The sequence below is a fragment of the Dipteris shenzhenensis genome, chromosome 21 (genome assembly GCF_047967505.1).
Source record: "Dipteris shenzhenensis isolate YYH24624 ecotype China chromosome 21, Dip_SZ_1.0, whole genome shotgun sequence".
In the NCBI taxonomy this organism is placed as follows: domain Eukaryota; kingdom Viridiplantae; phylum Streptophyta; class Polypodiopsida; order Gleicheniales; family Dipteridaceae; genus Dipteris; species Dipteris shenzhenensis.
Window position 1 is genome coordinate 1409805 of NC_141616.1, and position 10033 is coordinate 1419837.

The 10033-nt window shown below is 43.6% G+C and overlaps 1 protein-coding gene and 1 non-coding gene across 2 annotated transcripts; both read right to left on the minus strand.

Annotated features, from left to right (window-relative positions):
• Window positions 1-6514: 6514 nt before the first annotated feature.
• Window positions 6515-8545, minus strand: LOC147888343 (pentatricopeptide repeat-containing protein At2g13600-like). The gene is made up of 2 exons (XM_087392137.1): window positions 7174-8545; window positions 6515-7086 (listed from the first exon to the last, which is right to left on the minus strand). The coding sequence occupies exons 1-2, from the start codon at window positions 8543-8545 to the stop codon at window positions 6515-6517; spliced, it is 1944 nt and encodes a 647-aa protein (XP_087248263.1).
• A 445-nt stretch (window positions 8546-8990) lies between these two features.
• Window positions 8991-9072, minus strand: TRNAS-GCU (transfer RNA serine (anticodon GCU)). The gene has a single exon. It is a non-coding gene; the product is annotated as a tRNA-Ser (tRNA).
• Window positions 9073-10033: the final 961 nt, after the last annotated feature.

Genomic DNA, 10033 nt, shown 5'->3' on the forward strand with positions numbered 1-10033 from the left:
GCCCAGTCGTTGGAACTTGTGTGGTCACCTACATCGACTTATGCTCGTTCCAACGCAACAACATCTTTCTTAGAGCAAAGGGGTCTAGGCAGTTTGTATGATAGCCTAAAATTCTTCGAGGATAGTCCTACAATGACCTTGTACATCAAGGACTTTCTCCATTCTTACCACTCCAGCAATGCACAGGTTGGCAAGTACGGCACCGTCACTGTACATCAGAGCCCACTCAACATTATCCTCGATAGTACAGTCATTCAAAAGGTCTTCTTACTCCCAAAACAAGGTGCCATATACCCTACAAGACTTGTCGATGATAAATTTCTCGAAGTACGACCTCTCCTCGCTAAGGGCACAATGCTCCATAGAGACGGCATATTACTTCGCACCATCATTAACCCTCGCCTCAAGGAAGTAGCACAATTCCTATCCACAATCCTGGGGAGTAAAGTGCGGCAAGAATTGAACCCCTCCACTCTGCACATTTGTTTTGCTGAGTAGGAAACTAAAGCAAGATTGGAACCAACACTTAGTCATCTTCTTCACAAAAAAATTGGATGGTTCATCAGGCCAAAAATGTAAAATTCCACACTTATTGGCTCTAATCATCAATAAAAAGCTACATGAACGAGAAATGACTTTGCCCCACTCACTGAAACCTATTGAGGAGTTGGACATTCCCTTCTCACTAGCATTGGAGCCATCACCAACTTCTCCTACTATCACATTGGCAAATGCAGATACCTCAAAAGAAATGCCTATTCTGGAGGTCAAAATTGAGGAATTGTCCTACAAGATGTAAAGCTCGGTGCACAACTGCAACCAATATATCTCCAATAACATCAACAGCCAAAGCCTGAGGCAAGATCGGCACCAAAGCCTGAGGCTTCATCAATACCAATACCACCCATCGACGCCATGCCAGTCCATGAGCCACAAGAGGAGCTAGTGCCAGATCAATAGTATGACTACTATACCCAAGTGACTGAAATACCATTGGAGCAACCCCCAACAAGTACTATAGAATCATCAAGATGGCTACATGGGCACCAATTGTATCAGCAGTATCGCCAATCCTCATCACCGTCTATTATTCTCCATCATCAAGCTAGCCAAATGATCCAAATGTCCAAACTATTCACTAGCTTGGCCAAGGAGGAACATGCACGAGAATTGGGGACAGACAGATTGTAGTAGTAATCGAAGACCAATTCCAGGCAATTGCCAGAGACGTCAAGGAACTTCGGGTGCAAATAGATGAGGAGGAGGTTGAAGAAGTGTGCATGAACCAAATTCTCCAAGCTCAAGAGAAGGTAGTGAGGGATGTGACCTCCAACTTTCACCAAAGCCAAATACAGCTGACAACAGTAGTATAAGCTACGGCAATTCTACAAACCTACTATAACTCCTTGACCTTTGCACATGCTCAGCCGACGGAGGCAGTGGCATAAGCTCAACTCACTTAATCCACAAAGAAGAAGAGCTCCAGGATTGCCAAGACAAGCTTGAAGACATGCAACAGTCTTTGGCAATACCCACATTTAGCATTGAAGAGCTTACAAGGGACTGCAGAAACTTAAAGGACCAACTTGCTACTGCTAAAGAGGCCAACACTTCACAAGCACAAGTCAACCACTGAAGTCATTCCTCAACAACCGCAGGTCACCTTGCAAATGAGAAAGATTAAGGAGGCATATACATCCATCTACCATAAATATAAAGAGAAAATGGATGAGACACAATCCCAAAAGGTAATCATTTCCAAGGTTGAACTCCAATTGCTAGCGCACAACAATGAGGCAATGGAAGACAACACCAATAAAGTCCCACTACAATGCACAACCGTGGTATACCAAGAGCTTGTGGCCACTCTACAAGTGGAAGATCACCTCAACGCACGAGTGCTTATCCAATGGTAGAAGCAACTCCAAATCAGGATCATATCTGCTCATCCAACAATCAAATGGGAACATTCCATAGGAACCAAAACTCTGCGCATAATTTGCCAAGACTTGTCCAAAGATGAGAAAAATATCTTTTGCCTGTCTACATATGCCGGGTTTATAGCTCTCAGGATGGATGCTTGCATCGCAGATGTATGCCTCATGGGTAGTCCTCCCCTCAGAGTTATTGCTGGTTTGTTTCCATTGCTACAAAGGCCATTACCACTATTTGCAAGGCATGACATAACCAACATCCCACCCTTGCAGCTGATGATTCCATCGCACCAACAAAAAGAAGTGTCGGAAGATGACAGGGCCTATCTCACATCCAACTTCCCATATCTAACGACCCTCTCTGCCAACCTCATAACCTCACTTACCCTTGCTGCTACCACCCTCTTAACCTTCCCTTAGCTCCATCCTAACATCTATTAGTAATCCCATCAAGGAATTTTGGTGCAAATATCTTGATATGAAAACTCGAGGTGGATGGACCCTTGACAACTTCCCTACCAACCTTCGTCAGCATCAAATTAGTGAAGATTGGATAAGCAAGTTGGATCCCCAACCTGATTGGCGCCGTCCCAAGCTCTTTGATGTAAACTTCTTGAAAGAGTACCTGCATGCACCTTCATGTCTCAGGACCCATCCCAAGTTCTATGCAGTTCCACGACGTCACATATGGGAAGCCAACATACACACTTTAGGTGAAGATCATACCATTAATTGGCCAATGATCGAACCATACTCTAGTGTAGAATGGTATTAATATCCAAGGCACAATGATCTGAGCACTTAAGTAGTTTTCAATCCCAATGAACGAATGAATGCTCAGATTACAAGTCGACTCTATCAAAGATTCATCTTCTTAGAAGCACACCCGGGGGATTCACAAGGGGAAACTTATGATATCACCCGAGTGTACAATAGGGGGGTTTTTTGAGATGAGGCATAAGCTTATACATTAGGGGTGGGGGCCCTTTTTAATTTTTCTCAATCTTAAATTTAAGTTAGGGGGCCTTGACATCTTTGGGGAGGAAGAGGGAGGGGTATAGGGAAATACAAGTTTTTACCCCCTAAACATAAAAATTACACACAGACATACACATTTGACTAGTGACAATTGGTCATGTACCAATTGCGCATGAACTAAGCCTAAGCTATAGCTAAATGTAGGCCATGGTAGGGAAACAAATGAATACTACCCATTGGTGAATATTTGAAGATGGTCTAATCTATGTCATCTGAACTTTCTTATGATGTAATCCAAATAATTGAGAAAGAACATAGATTTAAGGAAGGGGGGGACATAGTCTACTTTTGGTGGTATCATTATAAGCTTAAATAGGGGTGTTTTATTATGTTACATGGACCGTATATAGGGGGTTTTCTTGAAGTTGATGCACGCAGGTGACGTCCCCCTTGTACTAAGAGTGAATCCCCCGGGGAAGCACACCACGTATCTTTGTTTGAACAAAGGGTGGATACAAGCTACATGGAAACAGAGCAAAAATTGTATGGTGCCAAGGCTTTACAACAGGATCAACTGGCATGACACAAGTTCCATAGCCATTGGATTTCACGCATGGCATCCTAGCTACATAATCACAATAAGCCATAACCTGAGGATGGGTAATAAAATGGATCCGGGAATATGTTGTCTCTGTGCCAACATGGACTTAGATAGTACAGAATGTGTATGTAGAGTAGCGGCAAAGCTCCGCTTATACTTGCATAAGGCTAGGAATAATCTCTCTTAGGAATCCTCAACATGCAAGTTCTACTTGGCAACTTCTATGGCAACTTCTACTCGCAACTCCTACATGCAAGTCCTACATGCGATTCCTACATGCATGTTCTACATGCGAGTTCTACATGCAACTTACAACTCCTACATGCAACTTCTATATGCAAGTTCTACATGTAGAGAGAGAATGTCTTACAATTCCTACATGCAGAGAGAGAAGCTCTCCAACTTGTATAAATATCCCATAATGGAATGAATCCCACACTCTTTGGGGCATTGTGTTGAGTTTTACTCTGGTATTCCAAGCAATTGTCTAAAAAACGAAGGGTTAAAATCTTTTCAAACAACACAAAATTCCAAATTCTGATAAATGCCAACTGCTTCCTTGCACTCCATGTCCAAAAGCATGTCCTAACCTTGCAACTCCTCCTCCCCTCTCCTCCAACCTTGCAACCCATTTTCTATAGTGCCTTTCATTCACAATTGGCTGGTCTTCATTTTGTGTTAGTTTCAAACTTTTTTCGGGAACTTTGCAATTGTTAAATGAAGTTTGATGTAACTAAACTTCATGCACTTCTTAGCTTGAAGGTTCTCTCACCCCATCAATGATATATGACAAGGTCACAACACTTCTCTCACATAGATCTCAGCTTGGCAAATCGGGAGAAAGACATCTTTGATCCACCTTATCTATACATACATCAATGTCCTCACTCCCCTCATGCTAAACTCTCATAGCTTTGATAAGAGAAAAAAGCTAGAACACTTATGCAAGAGGGACAACAATATGTATTTTTCCCTTCTTTTCTTAGACAAGGATCGATATGTTCACATCCCAAGTCACATTATAGTCCAACATGGAAAAAGGAAATGATCAAGAGAGATAAGTGTTTTGCCTTGGTGATTGGTGCCAAAGTGAAGGGCAATGTATTGTTAAAATCTTTTGGCCGAGATCCATCAGCTGAGCAACAGCCCACTTTTTCTCTTGTTCCTACTTCTTTACCTCTCGACAGAGGCAAGAGGATTACCGCTTCTACTCCTTTATCCGCAAGGATCCTCCGCACACCTGCGCCAGGAGCATCATTCGGGAATTCTTTTGCAGTTCTAGCAAACATGGCAGAATTTGAGTTAGAGGAGTTTGTACCCTCTTGGGGAGCACCTTATTTAGAGCACCATGGATAGAGCTTCCCCTTTTGCGAGTGTGGGAGTGCTTTCCCCAGTCGACTTCCCTCCTCTTGATAAGAGGAGTTTTTCCTAGGAGAGGGATATCTCCAACACTACCAGGTCCGGTAGGGTTTTTCATCCGGCCTCTTCCTCTCGCCGATGAGGATTGTCTTAATATGACATGAACAGAAAAGAAAGTTGGATAGGTTGATTCAATTGAATAGGCACCAATTGCCAAAAAACATTGGAAACGTTCTACCAATGTCTCATGAAGTTGAAAACTTACTATGCTAAAAATTTTGAATTTTGACAAAGAGCTCATACCAAAGATTGATCATAAGCATTTGAAATGATACTTGCAATGATTAACTTTCATAGGAAATGAGAAAACAATTAAAGATTTATGGGCATTTACTTACAAGGGATAAAAGGTAGATACACACATAAGTAATTAGACCCACACAAAGACTCATAACTTCAAATTCTGAGCTCAAAGTAAAAAACTAAAGAATCATAGGATGTGCCTTAATGAGAGCTTCATTTGGTGTAAGTTTCATTAATATCAGAACAATGAGAACAATCTTCTAAGAATTTACCACTAGAGGTTAAAAAATCATGGAAATCGGCCTTTTCTTTCTTTGATTTTGTCTGGGAAGGATGCTCCCTCAAGAACTCGACCTTCAATGAACTAAAACGCCCACAGGTCTTGCATAGTGTGAGGCATTAACCTTCAGAAAAGTTCAAAGAATGGACACCTCATGGAGTTGTAGCAAGTGTTTTGAATGAAGACGTCTTTTTAGCTCTTCCAAGAATGAAATATAGCAAGGGAAAGGGAGGAGGAGGAAAACTCAAGAGGGATAATATAAAGTGAACTCTAGCCGTGGGAGATGAAACTCCACTCAAGAATTTCTCAATATGGAATACAAGAGAGAAAAAGTTTCATATACTTAAGGGAGTTCATAAATGCTGGAGCTTGTTTCCGCCCTTGTTGGTTCCTGCTCCTTCTAACTCTCTTTGATGAGTAAGTGAATCCAAGGATGCTCTCCACTCTAGTGCAACCAAAAATCTACAAGGAAGAGATTGTGTACAAATTCTTGGCCATCTTCGCAACCACGGCTGTAAGTTCCTTCTCCACTTTACCTTTCAAATGGCACCATCAATAATGGTGTGTTACATTGGGCGCCTCCTTAAGGTCGCAGTTGATGAGAAGACTCATCTCTTTTATCAAGGACACTATAGCTATGATCTTCCAGGCCATGCTAGCCCTTCTCACGTAAACCATGTCACATCAAACGTTAACCTGCACGTCTATCACTATATTTGCTTCGTGGACCATAAGCCCTTCTCATGTCTGTCAACCGTCTCACCAATAGTCCCCACATGAACATACTCCGTGCTCTATATGTTGGAAGAGGTTAACATCCCTCACAAATATTTTCCGTTTACCCACATTAGATATAAATCTGGTGGCAGAATGACAACCAGAGCACATCCGAAGGTTCTTGGTAACACGAATGAGTGCTCCCGGGGGGTTGAAATAAGCCCAAAAGCAATGGCCAGCTTCTCACTGTGGTAGCAAAGCATGCCCTCTTCCTCTGCTTCTTCAACATCAATAAGTATGCACTAACATCGGGCAAATATCCTACTTCCTCCATGCACCTGCTCAACCATTGCAGCTCAGCATGTATCTCCTCTTGTTGTTGCGGATGTGATTGACATTGTTCACCTCAATAGAACTGCAGCCGAGCATTTTCCTCGCACCATTATCAATCATTGCCTGTTTTACTTTCATCACATCATTCAACCTACCTGCATCAGCATAGATGTTTGCTAGCTGTACATATGGAAAAGCATTCGTTGGATCTAATCCAAGAAGAAATCTTGCAGCACGCACAGCTCGCTCCACATCACTATGAATTCTGCATGATGAAAGCAAACTGGACCATGCTGGAGCAACATGTTCAAGCGGCATGCTGAGGATCAGGTCCTCTGCCTCTTCCAATAGTCCTCCCCGCCCAAGAAGATCAGTCATGCAGACATAATGGTCCACCAAAGGGGTTAAGCCATGGTCCCTTTTCATAGAAGCAAAGTATTCCCTCCCAGCAGCAACCAGACCTGTATGACTGCATGCAGTGAGCACGCAAAGGAAGGTGATCTCGTTTGGCTTCATGCCTTTAGCCAGCATTTGACCAAACAGTTGTAGTGTGTCCTTGCCCCGGCCATTTTGGGCAAAAGCTGTCATCAAGGCACTCCAAGAGATCACATTTGGCAATGGCATCTCTGCAAACACAGCCCTTGCATCATCCAGGCTCCCACACTTGCCATACATATGGAGGAGGGCATTCCACAGGACAACATCCACCTCAGACCTGCTGCTAGCAACAGTAGCATGGATCTCTCGACCCTCTTCTAGGGCTGCTACACTGGCACAGGCATCCAAAACGTAGATGTATGTGATCTTATTTGGCTTCATACATTGGGCCTCCATTTGACCAAAAAGGTGCAGGGCCTCCTTGCCATGCCCATTCTGAGCACAAGCTCCAATCAGTGCACTCCAGGAGACCACATTCCGCAATGGCATCTCTGCAAACACAACCCTCGCATCATCCAAGTTCCTGCATTTGCCATACATATCAACAAGAGCTGTCCCCAAAACAACATCTGACTCCCATCTGTTGCCAACAACAGTAGCATGGACTTCTTGGCCCTCTTCTAGGGCTTCCACACTGGCACAAGCATTCAAAATGCAGATGAAGGAGATCTTATCTGGCTTGAAGCCCTCTGCCTGCATTTTGACAAACAGCTGTAGAGCCTCCTTGCCGTGGTTGTTCTGGGCACACGCTGCTATCATGGCATTCCAGGAAAACACATCCTGCATTGGCATCTCTGCAAACACAGCCCTGGCATCAACGAGTCTCCCACACTTGCCATAAATATTGACAAGAGATGTTCCGACAACAACATCCGAGTCCCATCCATTGCCGGCAACAGTAGCATGGATGTCTTGACTCTCTTCTAGGGCTGTCACACTGGCACATGCATCCAAAACACACGTGCAGGTGATCTTGTCTGGTTCAAAGCCTTTAGCCTGCATTTGACCAAACAATTGTAGCGCCTCCTCGCCATATCCATGCTGGGTACAAGCAGCGATCATAATAGTCCAAGAGTACAAATTTGGACAGACTATTTTATCAAACATAGCACGTGCATACTCCAGGCTCCCACATTTGCTGTACATCTGGACGACAAGGTTACTCAGAAATATGTTGTCTACATAACCACGCATGGCCATATGCTCATGTACAAGTTTACCCTCAGAGAGGGCCTTGGCACTGGTGCAACGCCTCAAAAGTGAGGCATAGGTAGCAACTTTTGTATTTGGACCCAGCTGAGCGAGAATCCCCTCCCCATTCAAGCTCTTTTGACAGGAGTCGTTTTCTCTTGCAAGGGCACTCCGATCGTGGCCACCTAGCTTATGTGTATTGGTGTCACCAGGTTCGGTTAGCACGTTTTCTGGAAGCTTGTCCGACTTGAACCTCCACCCACCGTCTAGGGCGTCCACAACACAGGTTGTAGATGCTACTCTGTGTGCTTGCCTTCTCTCCAAACATAGAGGCTCAAATTGAGGCATACAGGATGCGGATGTCGTCGAAGATCTGGTCTGAGGAAGATATAATATAACACAGCACGCCATATATTTAGTGTTACAGTCACTGGGCCAATGAGTTTTCTACGGTAAAACAAAGGCATGGGAATGTGGGTGTGAAAGACGCAGATTCCTTAAGTTTGACTAATAATACAGCCACCTGAATATCTACGACTAGAGGGTGTGAGTAAGATAAGACAGTTTAGGGTGAAGCTTCTAGCAGGCCTGACCTGGGTCTCCAGCACATGATGCTGAAACTCTATTTGCCTGTTGCCTAGATCTAACGTGGAATAATAGCAAAAAAAAAAGGTTAGAAAGCAAAGAGTGGAAGATGACTTGTTCAGACACAATTTTCATCGCCCATGAAGCAAAACATCCAGGTGCAATATTTTCATCGTCCATGAAGCGAAGACAAAATTTTAATCGCCAATGAAACAACACACTCGTTCGGAGCAAAATTTTCATTGTCCATGATAGCAAAAGCAACCAGTCGCGTCGCCTGAGAGATTCGAACTCTCGCGGGGAAACCCCATGTACTTAGCAGGCACACGCCTTAACCACTCGGCCAAAGCGACTGCGGATACTCCAAAGTGACTCATTCAATATATATTTGTTACTTAAATAAAATATTGTCTTTTTAAAGATAGTTCGAAGCTCCATATGATTATTACGATTGGTATGAAGACCACTACGGTTTTTGGCCTGCCGTGGTAGACAGAGGCCTTAGTAACGGATTGGGTCCATTGTCAAAATGAAAATGAATTTCGTTTGAATTTCCTCTGTGTATTGATTGTGGCTTTTCGTGATTGGCTCTTGTCCATGTGTGTTTGATGAAGTGGATGTTTGATGGGAAAACTCCAGTTGGACAAGCTTTTCAAGCGTTGTTGCATACCAAATGGACTGGTTGTCCCACAGATTGTACCTGCTCTTGCCAAACGCAGGGAGGCGTGCTTATAATATAAAAGCAGGAGTAACTGTGTTTCGTGAGATTCCTCACCATCTGTGCAAAGGTGACGATGAACCTACGAGATGTCTTGTAACAAGGACAGAGATTTCCCCGACGTGGTTCCGGCTGCTGAGTCCATGGACACTGAAAGTGGGATTTTGTGAGAGGTCAGTAAGCTTTGGATTCCTTTCTAGATTTCATTTCTTTCTTTCAGTAAATCTGGTCCAGCACATCTGCTTTGATGCGAACATTTGTATTCAAAATTGGAGAAATTTGAGAAGCCCCTGGTCCCCTCGTGTGAGGAAGAGGTGACATCGGTGAATATTGCAGAGGAGGGAATTACGAACCCGGTTGGAATGAAGAAAGGTGAGGAGTTAGTGGTGGACAATAAGTTTCGTAGATCGTCGCTTTCTTTGCCCTACTTTAAACGTTGCGTCAATATTTTCGAAGGCTAGAAATTGAATTTGTATATGTGCAGCTGGCCTAATATCGTGTTTTGCCAACTGCATGATAGAGACGTCCTTACCTGCTGGGCAAATTTGCATTCCGATTCATGCATCCCGAGTAAAGAAGGTTTGTTAAGGATGGCC